This window comes from Oncorhynchus nerka, linkage group LG8, assembly GCF_034236695.1.
Source record: "Oncorhynchus nerka isolate Pitt River linkage group LG8, Oner_Uvic_2.0, whole genome shotgun sequence".
NCBI classification, from domain to species: domain Eukaryota; kingdom Metazoa; phylum Chordata; class Actinopteri; order Salmoniformes; family Salmonidae; genus Oncorhynchus; species Oncorhynchus nerka.
In genome coordinates, this window is record NC_088403.1 from 31,844,350 (window position 1) to 31,871,741 (window position 27,392).

At 46.5% G+C, this 27,392-nt stretch overlaps 1 protein-coding gene across 7 annotated transcripts; it reads left to right on the forward strand.

Moving 5' to 3' along the window:
• LOC115133821 (inositol 1,4,5-triphosphate receptor associated 2-like) lies at positions 1-27,387 on the forward strand. 7 transcript variants are annotated; one of them, XM_065021696.1, is made up of 37 exons: positions 13-154; positions 740-1,407; positions 1,688-1,792; positions 2,280-2,460; positions 2,836-2,894; positions 6,831-6,906; positions 7,008-7,166; positions 7,339-7,456; positions 9,411-9,461; positions 10,100-10,177; positions 10,591-10,647; positions 10,991-11,050; positions 11,811-11,875; positions 12,121-12,214; positions 12,426-12,560; positions 12,844-12,945; positions 13,895-14,046; positions 14,835-14,946; positions 15,686-15,986; positions 16,728-16,780; positions 17,823-17,922; positions 18,113-18,287; positions 18,652-18,730; positions 21,755-21,801; positions 22,071-22,159; positions 22,253-22,413; positions 22,876-22,960; positions 23,198-23,243; positions 23,389-23,422; positions 23,510-23,650; positions 23,825-23,959; positions 24,113-24,269; positions 24,345-24,388; positions 24,480-24,616; positions 24,842-24,946; positions 25,309-25,428; positions 26,359-27,387. In XM_065021696.1, the coding sequence occupies exons 2-37, from the start codon at positions 771-773 to the stop codon at positions 26,621-26,623; spliced, it is 4,515 nt and encodes a 1,504-aa protein (XP_064877768.1). In that variant the 5' UTR covers positions 13-154; positions 740-770; the 3' UTR covers positions 26,624-27,387. The 7 variants fall into 7 exon arrangements, with proteins under 7 accessions (XP_064877772.1, XP_064877773.1, XP_064877771.1 ...); XM_065021698.1 differs by having other exon boundaries at positions 23,389-23,419; XM_065021697.1 differs by having other exon boundaries at positions 21,758-21,801.
• The last annotated feature ends 5 nt before the right edge of the window (positions 27,388-27,392 follow it).

The following is a 27,392-nucleotide window of genomic DNA, read 5'->3' on the forward strand; positions in this document are numbered from 1 at the left end:
ATCTACCTCGTCCCTTTCAAATTGCGTTCACGCCGCTCAAGCGCTTTGATTGATTTCCCGAGTGTGGTTTGACTTTGAAGGCTTTATCACGCGAATTGAGACTTCAACGAGGACTATTTACGTTGACAAAAGATAGGCTACACGGTAAAGAGAGGTTAGTAGCCTACATCAAAATCCAAGTATAAACTACGACAGTCTGTCGTTCATATTTATTGAAAAAATGAAAAGAAAATTGGCGTCAATTATTCATGGTAGTCGTTGTCATGCTATTTTGCATAACACAAGGCAACAACATTTTTGTCTTGTCAACAAAATATATATTAGGATAACAATCACTCTTGTTAGTTTCATGTTTTTAGAAACATTTGTTAGTTTACAGAATATTTGATTTAATAATAAGTGTCCTTTCAGTTAGTGGCTCAAGTAAGCTCGTTATTTTTATCCAGGTAGACTGCTGGTGTGCTGTTCTCTGTTGCTCCCATTTAAAAACTATGACCCTATAGTCTACACACAAGAAAGATAGACTACAACAACCTTGATCAACAACTGTAGTCTATTTGGGATGTCTGAAATGTGATGAACTTGAAGTATGTGGTGTGATGGACTATCAGTATAATTATTCTCCTTTCACCATGCCTGTCTCCTTTTTAATTATTTATTTTACCAGGCAGGTCAATTAAGCACAAATTAATATTTACAATGACGGTCGGTCTCCAATGACAGCCTCTCCCCTCTCTAGCTCTTGTCCTGTTGTCACCCCCTGCTCCAGCATGGACCTTGGAGTGACCCATCGTCAACGCCACAACCCTGTTGACAGCATCTGTCGTAAGCTGCAGACCATCCAGCGGCACGACCGTGAGGTTAACCCCTCCTCGTCCTTCCAGATCCCAAAATTCACTTCCAGCAGTTACGACAGCTCCCAGTCCGGCTTGCACCGCAACCTGGAAGTTATCATGAAGAAGCGCGAGAGGGAGGGGCTGTTAACCCCCAAGGGTTCACCCCAGCTTCCCAGGAGCTCCCACTGTCCCAACCCCACCATGAACCCCCCAACCCCAGTCAATTCTACTTTCACAATCACCAGTAATCCCGGGGAGTGGAGGGGGGTAGGGGTAGGGTTAGGAGGGCAAGGGAGAGGATGGCAGAGGATCTGCTCCACCCCAGCTGTCCAGACTGGAGACACAGGTTTTAGCTTCTCTCATGGTCCCCAGTTTACTCAGCCTGAGGAGGGGACAGGGTCTGACGGCAGTGAGAGGCACAGGACCCAATCTCTGTCCCAAACTCACACACCTGCACATAGCCTGCTGTCCTATAACCTCAACTTCTGCTCTTCGGACGCCACTGCCAACCTGCTGCAGAGTGAGCTGCCTTACCCAGCCCTGGTTGTCAAGAGACTGTCCATGGGAGATGGTAAGGGGAATACACACACTCACCGTGGGATTATGAAAGCACTGCTCAGTTCTCAGTGAACAATGATATCAATGGTGGATTATTGATCACAGCATTCCTCAGGCCTCTCACACACTCCTTTCCATTCGCCATCTCTTATGTCACACACATTATGTACATTTTATTATCTTGCCTCAAGGAAAGTTATGCAACTGACAGAGCAATCATGTTTCTTGGCCGCTAATGTCTGTTGATGAATTGGCGATTGGCCAGTGTAGTTACAGAACGTGTGTGTGTGTAGGAGCCATGTCCCCTGAGAACCAAAAGGAGATGGCTGAGGTCAGTCTGATCTGCGAAGAGGATTTACTAGACACCATTTTCCACGCTTGTGACACCCAGCGCAGAGGTACGCACTCACTCACATACAGTACTGAACTCTCAAAGTATCCAATATATATTGAACACAGAAGTACACTGGGAATATCAAATCTAGCACATTGTGAAGTACACACTCTAATATCCAGACTCACAGTGTCGAACACACACAGTAGGAGGCACAATCTCATACACACACTCACTGTGATAATGTTTTGTAAAAAAGGCAGTCAATAATTTGCTCCACTGAGGTGTAGCCAAGTCTGCTTTCTCTTCTTTGTTTCTGAAGCAGTCAATGACGTGGTACAGGTGCTCTAGATTCCCTGTGGGTGGTTCTCTTTACTGTCCTGTTTTGTTTACTGAAAGCTGTTACTGAAGAACCTCAGGCGGAGGAAGGAGATTGCTATGATGCTCGGGCCTTGGGAGGTCCCTTACCATGCTAGTCAACAGACTGACCACAGTAACCCAGTAAATTACTATGGTAAAGACAGTAACCTGGCCCCCTCCTGCTCCTTCAGGTAAGGTGTACGTGTCTTGTATCGTGGACTACCTGCGCCACACCACCAGCCGTGGTTCTGAGGACAGTGGGCTGGAGGACCTGTGTAATATGCTGGACCCGGAGCACAAAGATGTCTCCATAGACCTGGACACCTACCACGCCATCATGAAGGAGTGGATAGATGACTGCAGAAAGAATGAGTACTGGAGCGGTTTTCTGTGTCCCCCAAATGGCACTCTTCCCTTTTTTATAGTGCACTACTTTTAACCAGGGCCTCTGGTCAAACGTAGTGCACTACATAGCAGTGCCTGTCATCTTGTCCCACATTTTCCTGTAGAGGGCGCTGTGTTCTAATTCATGTGTTCTGTTGCAAGGGCAAATGGATACCAATTTTTGCAGCTGAATATTCTTATCAAATAGCTTGTCTGTTAGATAAGCTTTTGCCACTTTTAGTGTGGTAACCGATACATTAACCTCTGCATTCCTGGCTCTGTGTGTAAGTAAGCCTGGGATATTGTGACTGTGTAATGTCATGTTTCTGGGTGTCTGTCTCCTTGTCTTCACCACAACTACAGGGACGACACACCAGAGGACCTGACTCAAGAGTCTGTCAGACTCCGAGACAACCTGTCAGGTGAGTTGACACAGACATATAGTCTGTCAGACTCCGTGTCAAGCTGTCAGGTGAGTTGACACAGACATATAGTCTGTCAGACTCCGTGACAACCTGTCAGGTGAGTTGACACAGACATATAGTCTGTCAGACTCCGTGACAACCTGTCAGGTGAGTTGACACAGACATATAGTCTGTCAGACTCCGTGTCAACCTGTCAGGTGAGTTGACACAGACATATAGTCTGTCAGACTCCGTGTCAACCTGTCAGGTGAGTTGACACAGACATATAGTCTGTCAGACTCCGAGACAAGCTGTCAGGTGAGTGTTGACACAGACATATACAGTTGAAGTCGGAAGTTTACATACACTTAGGTTGGAGTCATTAAAACTCATTTTTCAACCACGCCACAAATTTCTTGTTAACACACTTTAGTTTTGGCAAGTCGGTTAGGACATCTACTTTGTGCATGACACAAGTCATTTTTCCAATAATTATTTACAGACAGATTATTTCACTTATAATTAAGTGTATCACAATTCCAGTGGGTCAGAAGTTTACATACACTAAGTTGACTGCCTTTAAACAGCTTGGATGGAAAATTCCAGAAAATAATGTCATGGCTTTAGAAGCTTCTGATAGGCTTATTGACTTAATTTGAGTCATTTGGAGATGTACCTGTGGATGTATTTCAAGGCCTACCTTCAAACTCAGTGCCTCTTTGCTTAACATCATGGGAAATCAAAAGAAATCAGCCAAGACCTCAGAAGAAATGTTGTAGACCTCCACAAGTCTGGTTCATCCTTGGGAGCAATTTCTAAATGCCTGAAGGTACCACATTCATCTGTACAAACAATAGTACGCAAGTATTAACACTATAGGACCACGCAGCCGTCATACCGCTCAGGATGGAGACACGTTCTGTCTCCTAGAGATGAACGTACTTTGATACCAAAAGTGCAAATCAATCCCAGAACAACAGCAAAGGACCTTGTGAAGATGCTGGAGGAAACAGGTACAAAAGTATCTATATCCACAGTAAAACGAGTCCTATATCGACGTAACCTGAAAGGCTGCTCAGCAAGGAAGAAGCCACTGCTCCAAAACCGCCATAAAAAAAGCCAGACTACGGTTTGCAAATGCACATGGGGACAAAGATCGTACCTTTTGGAGAAATGTCCTTTGGTCTTATGCAACAAAAATCGAACTGTTTGGCTATAATGACCATTATGTTTGGAGGAAAAAGGTGGAGGCTTGCAAGCTGAAGAACACCCTCCCAACCGTGAAGCACGGTGGTGGCAGCATCATGTTGTGTGGGTGCCTTGCTGCAGGAGGGACTGGTGCACTTCACAAAATAGATGGTGTCATGAGGATGGACAATTAAGTGGATATATTGACGCAACATCTCAAGACATCATTCAGGAAGTTAAAGCTTGGTTGCAAATGGGTCTTCCAAATGGACAATGACCATACTTCCAAAGTTGTGGCAAAATGGCTTAAGGACACCAAAGTCAAGGTATTTGAGTGGCCATCACAAAGCCCTGACCTCAATCCAGGTCGCAGTTGCAAATGAGAACTTGTTCTCAACTAGCCTACCTGGTTAAATAAAGGTGAAATAAAATAAAATAAATCCTATAGAAAATTTGGGCAGAACTGATAAAGCATGTGCGAGCAAGGAGGCTTACAAACCTGACTCAGTTACACCAGCTCTGTCAGGAGGAATCGGCCAAAATTCACCCAACTTATTGTGGGAAGCTTTGTGGAAGGCTACATGAAATGTTTGACCCAAGTTAGACCATTTAAAGGCAATGCTACCAAATTCTAATTGAGTGTATGTAAACTTCTGACCCACTGGGAATGTGATGAAAGAAATACAGTGGGGCAAAAAAGTATTTAGTCAGCCACCAATTGTGCAAGTTCTCCCACTTAAAAAGATGAGAGAGGCCTGTAATTTTCATCATAGGTACACTTCAACTCTGACAGACAAAATGAGAAAGAAAATCAAGAAAATCACATTGTAGGATTTTTTAATGAATTTATTTGCAAATTATGGTGGAAAATAAGTATTTGGTCAATAACAAAAGTTTATCTCAATACTTTGTTATATACCCTTTGTTGGCAATGACAGAGGTCAAACGTTTTCTGTAAGTCTTCACAAGGTTTTCACACACTGTTGCTGGTATTTTGGCCCATTCCTCCATGCAGATCTCCTCTAGAGCAGTGATGTTTTGGGGCTGTTGCTGGGCAACACAGACTTTCAACTCCCTCCAAAGATTTTCTATGGGGTTGAGATCTGGAGACTGGTTAGGCCACTCCAGGACCTTGAAATGCTTCTTACAAAGCCCCTCCTTCGTTGCCCGGGTGGTGTGTTTGGGATCATTTTCATGCTGAAAGACCCAGCCACGTTTCGTCTTCAATGCCCTTGCTGACAGGAGGAGGTTTTCACTCAAAATCTCACGATACATGGCCCCATTCATATTTTCCTTTACACAGATCAGTCGTCCTGGTCCCTTTGCAGAAAAACAGCCCCAAAGCACGATGTTTCCACCCCCATGCTTCACAGTAGGTATGGTGTTCTTTGGATGCAACTCAGCATTCTTTGTCCTTCAAACACGATGAGTTGACTTTTTACCAAAAAGTTCTATTTTGGTTTCATCTGACCATATGACATTCTCCCAATCTTCTTCTGGATCATCCAAATGCTCTCTAGCAAACTTCAGACTGGCCTGGACATGTACTGGCTTAAGCAGGGGGACACATCTGGCACTGCAGGATTTGAGTCCCTGTAGTGTGTTACTGATGGTAGGCTTTGTTACTTTGGTCCCAGCTCTCTGCAGGTCATTCACTAGGTCCCCCCGTGTGGTTCTGGGATTTTTGCTCACCGTTCTTGTGATCATTTTGACCCCACGGGGTGAGATCTTGCGTGGAGCCCCAGATCGAGGGAGATTATCAGTGGTCTTGTATGTCTTCCATTTCCTAATACTTGCTCCCACAGTTGATTTCTTCTAACCAAGCTGCTTACCTATTGCAGATTCAGTCTTCCCAGCCTGGTGCAGGTCTACAATTTTGTTTCTGGTGTCCTTTGACAGCTCTTTGGTCTTGGCCATAGTGGAGTTTGGAGTGTGACTGTTTGAGGTTGTGGACAGGTGTCTTTTATACTGATAACAAGTTCAAACAGGTGCCATTAATACAGGTAACGAGTGGAGGACAGAGGAGCCTCTTAAAGAAGTTGTTACAGGTCTGTGAGAGCCAGAAATCTTGCTTGTTTGTAGGTGTGACCAAATACTTATTTTCCACCATAATTTGCAAATAAATTCATTAAAAATCCTACAATGTTCTGGATTTATTTTTCCATTTTGTCTGTCATAGTTGAAGTGTACCTATGATGAAAATTACAGGGCTCTCTCATAGTTTTAAGTGGGAGAACTTGCACAATTTGTGGCTGACTAAATACTTTTTTGCCCCACTGTAAAAGCTGAAATAAATCATTCGCTCTACTATTATTCTGACATTTCACATTCTTAAAATTAAGTGGTGATCCTAACTGACCTAAAATTGAATTCGTACTAGGATTAAATGTCAGGAATTGTGACAAACTGAGTTTAAATGTATTTGGCCAAGTTGTATGTAAACTTCCGACTTCAACTGTAGTCTGTCAGACTCCGAGACAACCTGTCAGGTGAGTTGACACAGACATTAGAGGACTAATCAGAGAAACGGATGAATGTTCTGAGGCTCAAAGTTTTTCCAGTTGTGGATTTTCTCTTGTAGGATGTTTCCAAGTAGCCATGTTGCCCTCTCTCCATCTCTCTCTCTGTTCTCCATCTAAGAGAACGTCTACTATTATTTTTTACTATCATTATTTTATCAAATCAATGTGTATTCTCCCTCGTTCTCTAAACATAGATCGTTTCTCTCCTTCTCTCACTCATCTCTCTCTGTCTTCTCTCCGTTAGCTAAGAGGTCTGTCCTGCTGAACATGACCTCAGGCAGTCTGGAGGCATTCGGAGGGGAGGTGTCACGAGCAGATCTGTAAGTAACGTTCGGGTGTGCGTGCGTGACATTGTCCAATTTCTACATTTGACTAACCGTGTTTTACCCTGTTGTCTGTTGTTGTGTGTATTCCTCCCCAGTGAGACGTCAGACCTGGTGTTCTGTGTGTCCGACCTGCAGTTCAGTAACCAGAAGCTTCAGCAGGAGGTGAGGAAGCTGAAGCAGAGCGTGGAGACCATGGAGGAACATAACCAGAAACTAGCAGAGGAGAACGAGGAGCTCAAGTCACAGGCCAGACTGTAAGGATTGTACACACACACACACCAACAGATGCAAATACACACGCGGTCACACATGCACTTTTTAAAATGCCTATCTTCCTATTCAATTCTCCTTAATTTAACCTCCTATTAGGCCTCACACACACACACACACATCCCCAATTATAATGTCCCCCTCTCCCCCCTGTAGAGGCCAGCAGCTGGCCCAGAAGGAAAAGATGTTGAAGGATGAGGTGGAGGAGATGAAGATCAGTCTGAACTATACAGAGGAGGGCAGAGCCAGGGCCTCGGCTCAGTGCAAACATATGGTATATATACACACACCATCTCCACTGTTATGCTATTCAACCATCGACACTGAACAAAACGCAACATGCAGCAATTTCAAAGATTTTACCGAGTTTATATAAGGAAATCAGTCGATTTAAAATAAATTCATTAGGCCCTAATCTATGGATTTCATATGACTGGGAATGCAGATATGCAGGCTGTTGATTGTGGAATGTTGTCCCCCTCTTCAATGGCTGTGCGAAGTTGCTGGATATTGGCGGGAACTGGAGCACGCTGTTGTATACGTCGATCCAGAGGATCCCGAACTTGCTCAATGGGTGACATGTCTGAGTATGCAGGCCATGGAAGAACTGGGACATTTTCAGCTTCCCGGAATTGTGTACATGTCCTTGCGACATGGGGCCGTGCATTATGTTGAAACATGAGGTGATGGCGGCTGATGAGTGACATGACAATGAGCATCAGGATCTCGTCACTGTGTCTCTGTACATTCAAATTGCCATCGATAAAATGCAATTGTGTTCGTTGTCCATAGCTTACAGTATGCCTGCCCATAGCATAATCCCATCTCCTCCATGGGGCCCTCTGTTCACAATGTTGACGTCAGCAAACACCACGCCCACACAACGCCATACTGTCTGCCATCTGCCCGGTACAGTTGAAACAGGGATTCATCCGTGAAGAGCACATTTCTCCAGCGTTCCAGTGGTCATCAAAAAGGTGAGAATTTGCCCACTGAAGTTGGTTACGGCACCGAACTGCAGTCGGGTCAACACCCTGGTGAGGACTACGAGCACTCCGATGAGCTTCCCTGAAAAGGTTTGTGCAGCCGTTCTTCGGTTGTGCAAACCCACAGTTTCATTAGCTGTCTGTGTTTGGTCTCAGATAACCCGCAGGTGAAAAATACCGGATGTGGAGGTCCTGAGCTGGCATTGTTACACGTGGTCTGTGGCTGTGAGGCCGATTGGACGTACTGTCAAATTCTCTAAAACGATGGAGGCGGCTTATGGTAGAGGAATTAACATTCAATTCTCTTGCAAAAGCTCTGGTGGACATTCCTGCAGTCAGCATGCCAGTTGCATGCACTCTCAACTTGACACATCTGTGGCATTGTGTTGTGACAAAACGGCACATTTTAGTGGCCTTTTATTGTCCCCAGCACAAGGTGCACCTATGTAATAGCATGCTGTTTAATCGGCTTCTTGATGTGCCACACCTGTCAGGTGGACGGATTATCTTGGCAATGGAGAAATGCTCACTAATAGGGATGTAAACCATTTTGTGCACAACATTTGAGACAAATACATGGGAATGGAACATTTTATGGGATCTTTTATTTTTAGCTCATAAAACATGGGACCAACACTTTACATTATATTTTTGTTCAGTGTATATTGAAAACAGGTGCTTCCACACAGGTGTGGTTCCTAATGCCCCCATTCACAAGGCACGAGTGGTCACTGAATGGTTTGATGAGAATGAAAACGATTTTAACCATATGTCATGGCAGGTAGCTTAGTGGTTAGAGCGTTGGGCCAGTAACCGAAAGGTTGCTGGATCAAATCCCCGAGCTGACAAGGTCTGTCTTTCTGCCCCTGAACAAGGCAGTTAATCTGCTGTTCCCCGGTAGGCCGTCATTGTAAATAAGAATTTGTTCTTAACTGACTTGCCTAATTAAATAAAGGTTCAATTTTAAAAATCTGTTACCAGATCTCAACCCAATTGAACACTTAAGGGAGATTCTGGAGCAGCGCCTGAGACAGCATTTTCCACCACAACCAACAAAACACCAAATTATGGAATTTCTCGTTGAAGAAGGGTGTCGCATCCCTCCAATAGTGTGCCAGACACTTGTAGAATCTATGCCAAGGTGCACTGAAGCTGGCTCGTTATGGTGTTTCATTTGGCAGTTACCTGTATGCAACTATACAATGTCCAGAGCCATATACTAACCCAACATCTCCCCAACAGGAGAGAGAGAACCAGAGTCTGATTGCAAAGATAAGCTGTCTTCAGGATGAGGTACTGTACTGGATACCTTTCTCTCTGCACACAGAACCCCTTTCGGCAAGATCTACATTGATCCTGGGTCATTTAATTACTTTATCATGTATTTAATCGGAGGCATCTAGAAGGTGCCTCAAGTGCTTCCATGTGGTTGTCATTCCTTTAATGAGAGATGGATTGGGTGGCAAGTCATCAGGAGTGTGCTTTCCGACCAATCGGTGTCATTGATCAGTGAAGTGGCTACTAGGGCGACACAACAACAAAGCAGCAGGACTACTTGCTTCCCCTGGGAACTTCCCCTCTGCTGTTTTCCCAGGATCAAGGACAGTGTTTCCCGACCCTGGTCCTCGAGTACCTCCAACGGTACACAGTTTCGTTGTAGCCCTTGACAAACACACCCCATTCAACTAATTGTGGGCTTGACGATTAGTTGACAAGATGACTCTGATGTGTCACAATATAAATGTGTACTGTTGGGAGTACTGGAGGACCAGGGTTGGGAAACACCGATTTAGGAAATGCCATTCCATAGCTATCTAGTCTTATGTACCTTGTCTGCTGTTAGGTGACATGGTAGGGTAAAATAAGCCATCTCTTTTGGGTAGAATTACTAATCTCTCCCTCCTCCTACCCCCCTCTACCTTTTGGACTAGAACATCAAGGTCACCATGGAGATGGATGACCTCCAGAAGAGGATGATTGAACTGTGTGACCTAAACGCTGAGCTGCAGGTGGGTCCACATAACTGTTGTGTGTCTGCAGTGAATAAAAGTGAACAAGCTATTGTACCGTCGAGGGAATAAGCCATTCAAGGTAGGCAACTGGAAAGCGGTTTCCTGGAAACAGATTAAGCCTAGTTCTCGACAACGACAACAAAAATCACTTTCAATTAAGGTTCTCCGTTTAGAATGCTTCTTAGCAATCTGTTTCTGGTCAACTGCACCTAGAAGTAAAGTAAAGGCTGTGTTTATGTTTGTTTTGCCTTTCATGGTCTTCTGAAAAGACCTGGAGTGCAGTGCTATGGACCTACGTAATTGGCCTTTTAGGATCAAAGTGATCCCAACGCCTGCTTCTGATTGGTCTGTCTGTGTCCTGGATGAGTGACAGCGGTGTCATGGTGGAGTGTCTGTTCTCTCATCCACAGGTCCAAAACCATTCCTTCGATGCGGTCGTGAGTGAAAAGGAATCCCTCATACTCCAGGTCAGTATCATCTGAATAAAAAAACAAATATTTTCTTTCTAGTACTTTTGTTAAGTATCTGTTCAGGAATGAATAAAGCTGTATCATTATTGTAGCTGTGCTGTCCCCTACATTCGCCATGGTAACACGGCTGTACAAAGCGAAAGTCGCATTGTAGATTGGGTCCTGAGATCAGTAATAACCCAGGCTTCAGGGCATGGAAGCCTTCTGATCTTAACATTTTTTGATCTGTTCATTCATATGACCGTACATTCAGAACGTTTCCGAGACATTGTCCTGGGGGAAATATGATATTGTTGATGAAAATCAAGAATATTGCTGTCGTGTTGTCGCCCCTCTACAGAAGTGCAGACAGATTGAGGAGCTGAAGGGTGCCGTGGTGGAGTACTCGTCGGTCACAGAGGTGAGGAGGCTGTCTGAAAATCATTACCCTATCCCAAATCTCCCCTTAGCCACTACTCCCATGCACCAGATCATAAAGGAGTGGATGGGTACAAGCGACAACACTGTAACCCACTGCTCTGAACTGCCGGCCAGAGAGCTCTGCAAAAGTATTTGTCAGGCCTCCCGTGTGGCGCAGTCGTCTAAGACACTGCATCGCAGTGCTAGCTGTGCCACTAGAGATTGTGGGTTCGAGTCCAGGCTCTCTGGCAGCCGGGCCGCGACAGGGAGACCCATGGGGTGGTGCACAATTAGCCCAGCGTAGTCTGGGTTAGGGGAGGGTTTGACCGGCAGGGATGTCCTTGTCGCATCGCACACTAGCGACTCCTGTGGCGGGCCGGACGCAGTGCATGCTGACACGGTTACCAGGTGCACGGTGTTTCCTCCGACACATGGATGCTTCTGGGTTAAGTGGGCATTGTGTCAAGAAGCAGTGCAGCTTGGTTGGGTTGTGTTTCAGAGGACGCATGGCTCTCGACCTTCACCTCTCCCGGTTCCATACGGGAGTTGCAGCGATGAGACAAGACCATAACAACCAATTGGATACCACGAAATTGGGGTGAAAAGGGGGTATTAAAAGTATTTCTGTCTCTCTCTCAGCAGAGCACTATGATTATCCATGCCTTTCTGTCTATCTGTCAGCTGCAGTGAATATGTATTAGCTGCAGCAGTAGTGTTGTTATCTAACCGTGTTTGATGTCTGTTGTTGTTGTCTCTGACAGCTGTTGAGAGCAGACAAAACCAAGCTGGAGAGACAGATGCACATGATGCAGCCAGACTTGGCAGTGTAAGTACACTGTACTAGAGATGGCGCCTTGGACTATTCTAGTAGCAGGATTGGGGAATGATGTGTATTCTCTCTGTTGTCCTTTTGTCTTCGTATTTTGTTCTGTTTGGTTTGCTCTCTCTCTCTCTCTCTGCCGTGAAGCAGTCTTTTCTCTGTGGAATGACATTCTTTTTTTTCTCCTTTCTCATTCTGTCTCTTTGCATTCTCGCTCCCTCGCTCTCGCTCCCTCTATCTCTCTCCTGCAGTGCAGGTCTCTCCCTGTCGGTGGCGTACAGGTTGAACCAGAGCACTTCAGGATCCCTGCAGACAGAACTGGCCCTTGCTCAAACACCTCCGGAGGTCAGTTAAATATATCCCCTCGTTCCATGTTTGCGGCCTGTGAGTTGAACACCCGCTCTCTCTGTTTGAGTACGCTCACACCTTCGAGGACCAACCCCACTGTATTCACCCAAAACATCAGCTCCAGGGACCCTATTAGGCTGTAGTATACTGACACCATAAGCCTATCCCCTTCAGGGTTAATGACCAAGTCGTGTTGTTTTATTTCCAGGGTGCGGAGTGTGTGTCGCCGCTGAGCTTTGCATCTGCGCTAGATGAGACTCTGGACAGGGAGGTGTTACTGCTCCTGCAGGGCCCCACACCTGACCAGATGTCCCTGGAGTTCAAGAGCCTCGTCAACAAACTGGTACTCTATACAGTAGATACAGCAGACATTGTCCCAATTGTACACTATAGATACAGCAGTCCTGATAATTCATTAGATATCTTCAGCCCTTACTGTCCTAATTATGCACTCAATACACTATGCAGGGAATGGTATCTAAACCAGCACATTTTAAAAGCAGTGTGCATGGAGAAAAGGACTATGCGGTGTAGATACATTACTAATTTTCTTCCATAGCAAACTGAATTGGATTAATACTTAAAGTAGTTACGCCTGAAACACATGTTTTTCTGTTTGTTTTCAGAAGAGAGATTTTAAGGACGAGGGCCTCTCCGTCTTGTCAACACTCAGAGGACTCATACACCACTATGGAGGACCAGGGGCTAGTAACGACCCCAGACTGCAGGTGAAGGGCATCCACACCCACCCACACACTATCTTGATCTCTCTCTCTCTCGTGCGTTCACACACACACACTAGAGAGCCATTAGAGTGGGTGTATCAACCCGCTATCTAGCCCGGTGGTAGAGGAGGATGTTACTGAGTCACTCTGTACCAGAGAACTCTCCATATTCTCCTGTGTGTGTAGGTGTTTGTCTGTGCGTAGGCATGCTGGGGGTCAAAAATGTGTGCCAAAGCGGAGGTTGGTGTTTCTCTAGGTTCAGAGATGCAAGAGAAGAAAGCAAATCCATTTTGGTTTTCCATCATATTGCTTTTCACTTATCCTGTTCTTTCAGATCAGTGCAGAATGCAGATACAGGAAATGAGACAAGGAAAAGAGCAATTAGGCTATTGAGATGCACCCTACTGAGTTCAATGTAGGGAGGAGTTTGAGCTGAATAGGACTCTCTCTGCTCGTAGTTTTTATAGGATTACATAATATGGCCATTCTCTCTCGCTGTCTTCTCTCCAGAGATCTCTAATCTACAATGTTATATAACTATCTCTAGCCCATCAATGCCTATTAATGCTGTGCGGCTTAGTGTGCTGTAGCGTAAATGCAGTCTCTCTCAACACACACACACTCTCCCACCCTCTTCCTGCTCTCTCGTTCTCTCTTTGTCACCTCCCTCTGTCTCTCTTTTTCATTCCCCCTCTCTCCCTCCCTGTCACTCTCTTCACTCCCTTTCCTCTCTCCCACCTCCTTTCTCTCTCCAATCTGCATTCGTCAGACACGTCCACAGTAAACATTCTTCATGGGTAAAGAGTGAGTGCAGTAGTGTCACTGACTGTGACTAAGAGATGGACACACTTTACTGTATGTCTAGTACTGCTGGATAGACTATCGGTCTGACTGCCGGAGACCCAGCAGCTCCAGAAAGAGGCCGACTCCCTGCCCTTTCTCCCCCCCCCAGGCGGTGCAGTCTGAGCTGGATCAGAGGAGGTCGGAGTGGGGCCTCAGCCTGGAGCAGTTGGACCAGTACACCGACTCCCTGGAGAAAGAACTGATCAAGATGGCCAGCAACATAAGGAGGTCCCGCACTGAGATACTACACCTGTCAGTCAGGTGAGTGGGGGTTGAGTGTGTGTGTGTGTGTGTGTGTGCCTGTTGGAAGTGAGGGTCAAGAGGAACTGGTGCTGCTCTTCTCTCACTGGTCAAGTAGGTTTTGTGGGTCTTGTATAAGAGAGGGTTTACAGTGTGGAGGGAGGGGCTGTCATTGTCTAAGATACTACCCTGTGGCAGGAGGGATCTAGGGAGGAATCTGGTCATATTTGTCTGCTTCTCTGTGCTCTGGGTCTGTCTGGGTGACCTCTAACCTGTCTAAGTAGTGGTTGGGTCCTGGCCCAGTATGGCTCTCTGTCTGTAGCTGCCTCACTGCCACGTGGGCCCGTTCCACACAGCCGCCCTGCTCTGGAGGATAAAAGGGGGAGGGGGGGCCGTTATCAGGCCAGGCTGTGGGAACATTGTCTGGGCTAGCCAGCTGTGCACAGGCCCTCTAAACTACTCTGGACTACTCTTGGACTGGGTGTTAGGAGCTGTCCGATACTGGGAGTTAGGGGCTCTCCAGAGCTCCTGCCATCCTCGTACAGGCTGGGCAACAGCAGCATGGGACACTGCATGGGCCTGCGGATTGGGTACAGTATGTTATGTTATGGACCCTTCAATGGGCTGGGTGAGAGTGATGAATCTGTTCATTTGCTTTGTAGTCACTGGATGCATGATTGCCATGGTTTCAGAAGTATTTGTGGCTAGTGACCATTTTATCTTTGACTTTAGGGTAGACTGATGGGGGGGGTTGCTTCACGTGTCTCTGTGTAAATATGTGTGTAATTTACGTGGGTCCGTCCATGCAGGGTTCAGGAGCAGGAGAATCAGAAGCAGCAGCTGCGTGACGAGTTGGACCAGCTAAATACCCCGGGGGACAGCAGGGAGGCCAGCTGCCAGACCCCCGACGAAGACCCACAGGTAGGAGGGAGAGGGATGGAGGGAGGGACGAGATAGACAGGACAGCAGTGAGGCTAGCTGTGAAACCCCTGACCCTGATGATCCACAGGTAAGAGGGAGAGGGAGGGATACAGAGATGGAGGGAGGAGGTAGACAGGACAGCAGTGAGGCTAGCTGTGAGATGGGGCGACATGGGGGAAGAGGTGGTGTCCCCTGTGCATCACAGATGACATGTAGCTTTTGAATGTTCTAGAATATATTGTTGTAGAAAAAAGTGAGCTTTTCACTCAACTTGTCTGCGAGAAAGATGTCGGGTATAGTGGATATTGGGCTACTGTTGGGACACAGGCATTGAGAGCCATGGAACATAGCAGAGAATAGGACTCTGATTCAGATGGTGAATAGTTGTGTAACTTTGGAGTACGTTTTCCATCCAGATGGAGAGGCTGTTTAATAGAGGATGAAGGATGGAGTGGGAGGCTGTGTGGACACTTTGCACACTTTCTGATCAGGAAAAAATATTCTGTGTTCATCTCTCTCCTATTCTGTGATGTTATTTTGTGAGTGCCTTTATTGTCTATCGCCCATAGGCACAGGTCTAAGATCAGTTTACCATCACGTGCTCTTTGGTGTCTAGGCAGAGTTACTGGAAAACCTCTGACAACTTCTAATGTGAAAAATACTTTAGAAATAGATTGGATTGATTGACCTTACATCAATTACCTGAACAGGTTTTAATTCAGCTTATTTACTTTCTCAGGCTGGGGAGGACCTGGACTGGGACGAGGAGTTTGTCCTCCAAGACTTCCTGAAGAACGAGGGGGTGGAGACGTACAGGGACTTCAAGAGTCAGGAGACTGGCCCGACTGACGGGAGGACGGACGAGGACAGACTGACGGAGAGAGGGGATCAGCCTGGAGAGGGGGAGGAGGAGGAGGTGGGGGAGAGGTGGACCGTGGTGGGGGGAGAGGGACAGGAGGGGGGACTGAGGGGGATCTCCCTTCTCTCTCCTCTCTCGGAAAAAAGTGAACCCGACCAGGCGGAGGGAGAGGATCTGAGAGGTGAGTAGGATTCCACAGATTAGTAATGATCATGATATCGTATTATAACTCCATATTGGGCTGTATTTTAGTGAGTTTACAGGAGATCCTGTAAGGTCTTTCTCTATGGTTCTGGGCTACTGAGCCGGGTGAAACACTGGGTAAACCAGGGGTTAGTGAGTCCGTCAAAAGCCTGTGTGGATTACCCCTGTAATCCCTGGAGTCACAGAGCACTCAGCCACCCTTGAAGAATCAGGCCCAGACACCCACACAACCCTCTGGGGTTTGTGGCAAGGACAGCCATAGATGGCCAGGGTCTCCAGATAGGGACCTGTGTGTGTGTGTGTGTCCTGGTTAAAAGCCCCTAGACAGCCCAGCCTGGTGTGTGCGTGTGTGTGTAGCTGTTCGCTGGCAAGTCTTCTAGGCCCCAGCCTTCTATGGCCGGGTGTTAAAGTCATCCAAACCTAGTGGAAGTGTTCAGTAATCCCCAGTGGTCTCCCTGCATCACTGGCTGCCAGAACCCAAAGAATGTGGTTATTACTGCCTCTAAACCCACTCTAACACAGACAGGGAGTTTAATGGTCTAATATTATGGTCCAATATGGTAGTGGGTGGGGCTTAGTTTGACCTTGCCAGTGACCCCAGCTGAATATCACAGAGATGATTGATCAACTTTAACTAATTAGCTTTTCTTCTTCCTTCCTGTCTCTCTCTCCCCCTCCCTCTCTCTCTCTACCCCCCCTCTCTGCCTTTTTCTCTCAGAAACCACAGCGTCAACAGACAGTGACCAGTGGGTGAACAGTCTATCCCCACAGGTAGATGCCAGTCTTTAAAACCTATTACTGTGGATGTACTCTTACTGTGTCAGTGTGCTTTAAAGTGATTCTCTGGATTCGTTTGGTGGTTATCCACTCGACTTAAAAGACTGAACTATATAACCATATCAAAAAAGGCAAGTTTTTGAGGGGTTGCCCTCGTCGTGCGTTTTGTGAACGGAACACAGCTCTGTCGCTGTTAAGGTTTGACTGGTGGTTGTTTTTCATTATAAAAATAATGGGTGTTCATTTGAGTAGAACCCCACCTTGGAACATTGCTTTGAATGGGGATGTAGATCTACGTAGTCGTCGGAGTGCATGTGATGACGATGACAGTTTTAAGAGGCCACTTCTTCCTTTGGTGCTGGTGGGCAGGAAAAGGGGAAACGGTCATAAGCCCCGTTCAAGTGCTTTGAACATGTATCCTTCCCTCACCACTTCCTTGAATGAATCACCTATCTATCCTGGTCACTTAGGTTTTGTGTAGCTTTTTCCAGTCCTCTCATGTCTGATCAGTGACCACTCCAAGGAAGGAGCACAGGAAGGAAGCATTTTAAGAGTATTGGAACAGGAGCAGAAGTGTTAACCACACCTCTGTGAGTAGACAACAGGACATGGACCAATCTAGGCTGGAACACACTCTTTCCTTCCACCTTCCTCTCTCATACTTTTTCACTTTCCTCCCACATGACAAAGCTCATACAACCTTGCTTTTATTTGACGACCAAATGGACTTATTTGTGAATGTCACTAGTTCTAGATAGACACGACAGAATGGCTCATCTTCTGAAGTCAAGCTTTCTTACTTAATCGGATCGATAGGGAATGGACAGGGACTCACACGGACACAGAGGTGATATAAGAGGTTGTTTTTTATGCTTTGTTGTTGGGTAAGCAAAGGCATTGTTGCTTGCCAGTCCATCGCTACATCCTTTCACATTAACTGAATGGACAGGTGGCTGTTATGTATTGATGCTCGTCTGTTCATCATATTCATATTCATACTCTTTCTTTTTTCTTATCTGTATGTGTTGTGCCTCAGGGTGCCAAACTACCAGAATGCTTTGGGCCTGAGGACACCCACCAGCAGGCTGTTGACACCGAGGAGCATCCACTCCCTCCCTCCCACTCTTCTCTATTGGGTAAGACCAACTGTCTCCATCACGCCCTCTCTTCCTCCCCTCTGATCAGTCTTTCTCTCTCTGCTCCATGTAATCCCTGACTCACTCTAGCCTGCAACTACAGCAAATGAGTATTTCTCTTCAGGCATTCAGTTGGATGGCCCTCTCCAATGCCATTTCACTTATGACTCCTACTCACCCTTTTGTCCAGATACAATGAGCCCTGACACCATAGTGCCTCTTCTTCAAGACACACCTCAGCCTGGCTCACCAGAACATGACAGGACTGTCACTGCTGGGAACAGTCCACCCCCCAGGCTGGCTGAGATGGTATCTCCCAGCTGCACTTACCCTGTGATGGATGAGACCATTTTACTGACTGGAAGGTGAGAACAGAGCTCTCAGTGGCTTTTACAGTACAGTTGTAGTTTCGGTGTGTGTGAGTGCACTGTAGCACGCTTCTCTTCCTCTGGACACATTTGCCAGTCAAATTAGTATTTTCCAAGCTGTGAGGAGGGAAATGTTGGCTGTGTAATTGGGCCCCTTTAGCGGTACTTTGCATACCCACGATGCACCTGTAATCGGGGCTGGGGCAGTAACCGCTCTCATAGGTTGGTTCAGTCACAGTCAGTGAACCCAGCTGCTTCCATCTAGCTGAGAGAGAGAGAGAGAAACACCCACCAAAACATTTATAATTTCTCTGGTTGGGCTCCAAGCGACACTGATTTTTCACCTTTCTCTCTGGGTCAGCCCCCAGCAGACAGATGGCAGTGAAAGAGGAAAAGCAGGAGAGGACAACATCACCTCAACCAATATGAGTGACGCGCAGGTCAGTACAATACACAGAAAGTATTTTACAGATGGGGAAACTAACTTCCTTCATTGACAGTCACAGCCACTGTGACACCATCTCTCTCCTCTTGACTTCCCCTTTTCTATCGCTTGCTCTTTCCCTCTCCTCTGTCTTTTACTCTCTCTGTTCATTGGTGTTGTGGATGGGATGGAGGGGTATGGACAGGGGCTGGTCGGCTGAGGGCTGTGCCCAGAGAGGAAGGGGTTAGGGTGGAGGAGGACCATGGTCCCTAACTCCTGTGTGAGTATTCTGCCCCAATTGCTTCACTGCACCACTGCACTGTACACTTTGCCAAAAGAGGCAAGTATGGCTTATTTGGTTCCTAGCTCCAGATTGTTCACATATGTTATGTCCGTGTAATAATGTAGTCTTTATCTTTACGTGTATACCATTGTGTAGTCTACTGTAAACCTTTCTCTATGTTTTCTGAGACGGTTTGTGTTTGGTTATTTCAGTCTTGTTACAGGGGTTAGCTGTGATTCAATCCGCAGAGACAGGCATGCTATTTCTGTTATTCCAGTCTCCTGCTCTGTGTAGGCACAGCGGAGTGGCACTCCTGTGAGAAATGTTTCCAGGGGGAGCCAACAAATTTCTTCCAATCGAGTTGAGAGTGCAAGTTTCTTCTGTCTGTGGTGTGGTTAGCGCTGGATCTATCTATCTGTCAGTTTGGTAGACTGGAGAGTAGTGAGAGAGCAGGTAGCCTAGCAGTTAGAGCTGGATCTGTCTGTCAGTTTGGTAGACTGGAGAGTAGTGAGAGAATAGGTAGCCTAGCAGTTAGAGCTGGATCTGTCTGTCAGTTTGGTAGACTGGAGAGTAGTGAGAGAGCAGGTAGCCTAGCAGTTAGAGCTGGATCTGTCTGTCAGTTTGGTAAACTGGAGAGTAGTGAGAGAGCAGGTAGCCTAGCAGTTAGAGCTGGATCTGTCTGTCAGTTTGGTAGACTGGAGAGTAGTGAGAGAGCAGGTAGCCTAGCAGTTAGAGCTGGATCTGTCTGTCAGTTTGGTAAACTGGAGAGCAGGTAGCTTAGCGGTTAGAGCATTGGGCCAGGAACCGAAAGGTTGCTAGTTTGAATCCCTGAGCCAGGTGAAAAATCTCTGTGCCATTGAGCAAGGCAGTGAACCCTAATTGCTGAAGGGTAGCCATTGATGCCTGACCTTGACCCAACTCTCTGTGTGTTTAATTATAATTGTTATTATTATTATGTATCTCTTTGTAGGCTAGTAATCAACAGTTTGACTTATGTGAGTTTTTAAAACCCAGTTAACAACAGTAACCAGGATCCCAGGACTGTCTCACACTTCACATTTCCAGGAAACAAAATATGACAAGACCCAGGAAATGACAATATTTTCCCCCAATGTCGCACTAACTCAATTCCACAAAATATACATGTGCAGCATCAGATTGGCAAAAAGTAAAATAGCACATTATCAAAGCAGGTTGTTGCATGGAAGCCAAACATGTTTACTGAACACAAAGTCGCCATCAATTCAAGTCACGCACATAATTGACACTGCCGGACTGCACACAGTGAACGGAATGCCGTTTAGAGTTATCATCAGAGGTTTCATTATTAAAGCACGTCTCATAAGTGTCAAAATACCGTTTGAACATTTCCCCGGCTTCTCTGCCCTGTCTCCTATTGCTGCCCATATGAGAGCTTCGCTAGAGAACGTGTGATCAGCAAATGGTATGAGAGTAGATATGGGATTTTTTTTTTTTTTAACAATTGGTTCCCGTTAACTTAAGATACCATACAATTTCCTCTCTTAATTTCTCTGTTATTCGTGAGCTGACCTGCTATCTGTATAATCATCAACTAGGAGATATTATGTCATTCGTTGGAGGTTATCTAGCAAGCTTAGCAACTTTGGTCATTTCACTTTTGTTTGACTGCCGTTACAAAGTCTGTCGCAAACTGAAGAGTGCGCTCTGTGTTGACAGCCTAGGCCTCGCCTACTACTGAAATATGCTGAATGAATTTGAGGAACATAACGCTCGGGATGTATGAGCGGCCTGTTTCGCAATTCACAAAAATGTAATTGGCAAACAAAGTTACTCTAAGCATTGCTAAATATAAATTTTACTTGGTGTGAAGTCTTTACATAGGCTAGTGGCGCAATGACTATCCCTGGCAACGGACTTTTGTGGTATTTCCTGGGACTGTCGTGGTTGAACACACTTGAAGTGTTCATCCAGGGATTATAAAGCTTTATGACACATAGTAACATCAGCTTTGGCAGTTATTCAGTGGCAGGAAACGAAGACTGGTGTTATTGCCCAAATCTGCTTGACTTCAACACCGTGTTTGCTTAAGCAATGTCGGGGACTGGTTGTTGCATGAATCAATTGGTCTTTGGTTGTCCCGTGTCCTCCCTTCTGAATAACCGTTTAGTTTATAAACATGGGTTGTGTAGAGTTTAACAGCAGGGATCCAGATCCCTTTCATCTGTTTTGCAGTGAGATTTGAGGTTGGTTTTATAGTGTCATTCTCCTCTTGATTGTTATGCACAGTTCCATTTACCTTCTTTTTTTTAACCAATCAGCGTTCAGGATTAGACCCACCAGTTGTATAATAGCCCTGCGCTCAAGTGTCCAGATTTATATAGTCAGTGACTTCCACTCTTACGTAGCTGAAGTGTGTGTGTTGTATTCTACCGCCCCCACTACTTACTGCCCTGCCAGTGTAAATGCGTTGTCCACACTCTGTCCAACACTCATACTCGCAGCCCCCGACACACATACACACACACACACCGCACACTCCGCTGCAGGGCTCTCCACCAACCAGCACATTATGTAAGAAATGAGCATTCTCCATTCCATCCTTGTATATTCACTGTACCAAGCAGAGATAACATTCTGATGCCATGGGACAGGTACGGTATGCAATTGTGCGCGTGTTTCTCTTTTTAATCGTTAACTTCCTCTGACAAATGGTGCTGAAAGTATGTTATACAAGGCCACCTGCATTTATCTCTCACCTCTCTCGCTCTTTCTCAGAAGCTAACCCAGGACGAGCTGGCTGAGAGAGTGTTAGCAGAGGACAGGTGAGTGTTTGTGTGTGTGTGTGTGTGTGTGTGTACATGGTTGTGTCCTAGTTACATGATGGAAGTGGTGTACTTTCCTCCGACATATGCTGTCTGTGTGCTGAGATGTATTTTCTGTTAGGTTAATGTTGGCTTTGTTTGGAATTGTTTAGAACATTACTCTTGCTTTTAGTTTCAATAGAGGCACACGGTAGTGATAAGGGCAAGTTGTGCAATTGTTTTGGCATGGTGGAATTGCTGCAGCGCTCGTGTGTGTGTGTGTGTTCCAGCACCAGCCTGTTACCAGTACTAGAGGAGGAGGAGGAGGGCATACAGGAGTCAGTGGTGCAGGTGCCGACAGTGGAGGTGGACTTGGCAGGTAGGAGGAAATAGAAGAGCTCTATGGCCCCCTGCCAACATTGTGTGTGAGGGAGAGTGTGTGTGTGTAACACTCCTTTCACTGTCTCTACAGGGACAGTCAATCTGGCAGAGGACGTAGGCTCTCAGACTATGGATGGACTGAATGTTGCACCCACTGACCCATCACAGGGTCCAAGGGATGCTACGACGCCTGACCCCTCAGGAGCCAAAATTGACTCCCTGGGTCTCAGGTGCAAGTTCAAGAAGGAACTGGTGAGCTGTCTATTTAATGATATATGGCGCCCTGTCTCAAATAGCACCCTAATCCCTAGTGCACTACAAGGGGTTCTGATCAAAATTAGTGCACAAATCATTTGAGATGAGAGCTCTGTGATAGTGAGAACTTTGCATAAATAGTATCATGACCTTGTGACTTATTGAGAAAATGTTGTCTTTCCTGCCTTGTGTGGGAGTGAACATTCTTTCACTTAGTCAACTCTGTGCTTATCTACACAGGGAAGCACTTCACAGCGCTCGGGCAGAATGAATGACAGTCCTACAGTGTACCTAGCTAGATCTGTATAATGTGACAATTGGTTTCTGGATACAGTCTGTTAGATCGTTAGAATCGTGTGTGTCTGAGGCGGAGGATAAGAGCGAGAACTGGGAAGTGTGTGTGTGTGTGTGTGTGTGTGTGTGTGTACGGAGTGTGTAACGTTCACAACAATCATCCAGGAGCTGTCTCACAGTATGGATGTCATCCAGGAAGGGAAGGTACAAGAGGACCTGAGTGAAACCAGTGTTACCACAGAGAAGAACGGTGAGTTAACCCCAGATACCTCAGCTGATAACGTTCCTAATATTTTGATGATTGTATAAGTCCAATTACTGACTTAAGTAAAAATTCAATTGTCACATTGTGTGGTCGACTTATAGTTTTTCTAATCTCTCTCTTTCTATTGTAAAACAGAGATGAATAGCCAGACAAAATGTTTGGATGTTTTAAACCATGAAGCTCTTTCTCTTGCTCTCTCTACGTTTCTGTGTCCCATACCAGTCGAAACCTCTGTTTCTGAGAACTCAACCGTAGGTGACAGAAGCAGGTAGGCTACTCAACAATACAGTACAATACCTCATATTTTAGAGATGCATTGCAAGATAATAATATAAATGCTCTCAGGTACTGACACTCATAGCTCTGTTTTCTAGTGACCGATAATGTGATACTCTCTGTTTTCCTCATTGCAGCCTGTCCCCTAACGACAAGGAGATTGAGGTAGTGGTAAGCTTTCCAACATTTTCTTTCTCTTGACTATCTCTCTGTATGTACCATCGTAGAGCTAAGGCTGTGTTGTTGTCTACCTGTCAGACGGAGTTCCAGCGCCTGTCCCTGGGCTTTAAGTGTGACCTGTTCACCCTGGAGAAGAGGCTGAGGCTGGAGGAGAGGTCACGGGACCTGGCCGAGGAGAACGTCCGGAGGGAGGTGTCCAGTTGCCAGGGACTACTACAGGTAAGAAGTTTAAGAGAGAGGTGATTATGTGTGAGAGGGAGGGACTGGGGAGAAGGGAGAGGTTGAAGAGGGAGACAAAGGAGTGAGGTGTCCAAATGTAGCTGTCAGGACCTGCTACAGGTGAGAGGGGTATGCAATTTCCTTTTTTTCCTTCCTCGTGTCTGCTCTTCCCAGGCCCTGGCCCCTCTGTGTGAGGATGATAACCAGTCTATGGAGATCATCCAGAGACTTCAGAAGAACCTGGACGTCCTCATCCAGTCCATGACCAGAGTGTCCAGTCGCTCCGAGATGCTGGGCGCCATACACCAGGTACAGTACAATTTAATTGCGTGATTTGTCCTCCTCTCTTTTGAGGAGTCATCTAGGTAGACGGTGTAGGTCGGCGTCTGGGTGATGTCTCTCTCTCCCCCTCCGGGGGGGGTTGTGTATGTGTGTAACCTCTCGCTCTCTCTCCCCCTCCAGGAGTCTCGTACAGGCAAGGCAGTAGAGATAATGGTCCAGCATGTAGAGAATCTGAGGAGGATGTACACTAAGGAACACGCTGAGCTCACTGAGCTGAGGGAGAACATGCTGCAGAACGAGAGGTCCTTCGGCTCCCACTCTGGAGGAACACACTCCGGTGAGGGACACACACACACACACACACACACCTCTATCTTATGTTTCTTTCTAATACTGAATATGTTTCCTTCAGATGATTTCAGAGGCAAGAAACAATCTGGATCAACGTACTATAAGGTAGGTCAGTTTAGGCTCAGTGTATATGATGTGCTGCTGTTTTAGTCACTGTCTGTACACTGTCTTGTTTCTCTATTCCTCCTTTCCTCAGGCATCAGCCCGACGGGTCAGCATAGCAGCTATCCCCCGATCCGGTGGGGGAGGGGGACCCATGCATTTTGACACGCCCAATAAAGCACAGGACACCACAGAGACTGAGGCGGAGAGACTCACCCGCAGATCTCCCTGGTAGGTAGACTACAGCACTCTGTGGGGGAAATAGGGAGTGGTTGAAGAATATTTCAACACAGTCTTGACCCTGTTTTGCAAAGCAAACACCATTCGGATTTCTGAGAGGAGAAATTTCCATCTAGGGGCCTTTTGTTAAAACGTGACTTGCGGGCTGTGTAGTCTGTGTCCGGTGTTGTGTGGAATGTGACGTGTGGATTGTGTATGTATGTGGCGCGGTTACAGGAATGTGACGGGGAAGAGCTCGGGGCGTCCTCCTCTAAAGCGCTTTGTTAGCTCCGGGGCGTGGGTTGAGACTGACGAGCCCTCCCTCGTGATGCTGATGAAGGGGTAAGTGCTGATATCGGCTGTGTGTCAGAAGCACACGCGCGTGTCGCACTTGACCTCAACCTGAAAACAAACATTCTGCCTGATGTGCACATTTAATTTGCCCAACCGTGTACTGTATGCATGTAACAAGTCTGTGGTTAAATGTAGTCAGCAGGAGAACAATTTGCGTACATAACAAGCGCATGTGGAACATTGATTGCAGAGTATCTGTGTGCTTTTGTGTGCATGCCCGTAACAATGTGGGTCCTTAGGGTGTGTTGTGTTAAACAAGTGTGTGTGTGAGACATGCATTACAGAGTGTCTATGTGTGTATGTATTTTTGTGTGTGTGTGTGAACCGTGCATGCCCATACCGTCCCACAGGCCTGCCTACGACACAGACTCCCCTTCAGATGAGGAGAGGAGGGAAGTGCCCGTTCAGAGGAAGTCCAGTCTCACTGAGCTGGGCAACAAAATCACCGCCCTGATTATGCCCAACAAGACGTTAGTAGTGAACCAACCGCTAGTGTTTCGCTTCCATCTACAGCCAGGCAGCACTGCTTTTTACTGCTGCGTAGCTGGTTAGGCTTCATAGCTTCTCTGCTGCTCCTGAGGCTTATATGCTTTTCACACCATTGTGCCCACTTGAACCATACTGTACTCTGCTGGCTCAGTTTTTTTTTTCGCCAACTACCGTGGATGCCTAACGAGGCCAGAGCAGTACAGCTCGGCTTAGCTCAGTAGTGTGAAAAGGGTTCTAGATGCTGTAGCCTGGATTCCTGTCTGTTTTCTGCTTCAGCCAACTGCTTGACAAATGTAAAGCAGTTGGTTAAATCATAAGCCCATCTGGCTTCCAGGCTGTGCTGCTTTAGGTCCAGGGAGCAGACATCTGGTCCAGATTGACTGAGCAGAAAGACGGGTGTGAACAATATACCTGGTCTTGAGCGAACGCTTTATGAATCTGGTCCTTGGTCTCTGAGCCCGGGCAGTCTCTGGATGTGTGGTTGTGGTGAGGGTCTCGGTTCAGTGTTTCTGCTTCAAACGAACTCTCCTTCAGCTCTAATCTCTTCCATCCATTCCCATCAGGAGAACTGGTGTGCCTTTGTGTGTGTGTGTGCCCTGGGGAGTGTATGTGAGACATGCATCGCTCAACATGCTGCAGTGCTTTAGTGCTGTTTTTCTATTGTCTGTGTACCAGGTGTTTGCTACACAGAGCGCTTTAAAAGTGGTGGTCAGTCCACGCTGCTAACGCCATCCTAACTTAGCCACCCGTCTGTTTCTGCATCGCTACATCACTGCTTTGGGAATACGGACAGACGACCAGCTGGCTAAAGCAGACTGACTGTCTCATCCAGACATCAACTTCGCTTCACCTAACCCAGGCTAAATCTTATTTTGGCATCCATTCTAAATCTTCTCTTTCTCTCTCTCCAGTCCCATCCTGACAGAGCAGGCCGCAGCAGCCCCGGGTTCAGGCTACTCCTCCCAGCCTGCGTCTGCAGCCAGTGGGTCCCGGGGACTGTGGCTGTGGCTGGCCCTAGTAGTGGTCCTAGCAGGCCTCCTGGCCCTCCTAGCCAGCCTGGTGCTGCAGCCGGCCGTGGACGCAGCGCCCGTGGGGACAGGGGACTCCTGGGTGACCATCCAGCAGCTCCTGTGGCCCTACACAGGGCTGAGGCACAACGGACAGCCACCGGTTTAGAGGGGCTGTGGCCTCAACAGACAGAGATGGACGGGCAGGCATCTGGCTATGGTCAACCCCTGGAAGGTCTTCTGCAACTTGAACCATCACGTGTATTAGACTAGTTATTGTGTGAAGAAAGAGCACTTGAAGACAGAATCAGTCGGTGTGTTGGTACTGAAGTTTCTGAACATTGACCACCACAGCTAAGGGAGATTTCCTATTTGTGCCCGGAGACATTCTGCCGCACCATTACGGAAGGGAGATTGTAATGTTATTGGCCGTTGTATATGTGGGCACAATGTTGTCCAATCAAGTCAAGGAGGACACCAGCGTTGGGCTGTCCAATCATGTAATGGACTTCAACGCATGCTATCCAATCACGTCACACCTTGTTGGTCCATCAACATGCTTGCTTATGGACAGTAGATTTATCAGTTTTTGCTTTTTTTTTTAACACATTTCATAGTAAACTTCTGAATCTATGGCATTTCCGGTTGCCTGAAGAGGCCACCAAGTTGTTGTAGGTGAAATAGTTGTTTTTTTATTACATTTATGAACCTTGGTAATACACTGCCATTTTTTTATGTTTAATTTATTGTTTGACAGCATTAGACTGTGTGGGGATAGGAATATCTTATTGCATCTGTTTTTGTTATAACCAGCGTTTTGTTAAACTCACACATGGTTTTTACTCTACTTCTTTAAGTGCTCACTTATGAAATTCATTCACTTTTGTTTGTTCCAAAGAGGGGGACTTTACACAATAAAGGAACAGAAATAAACTTTG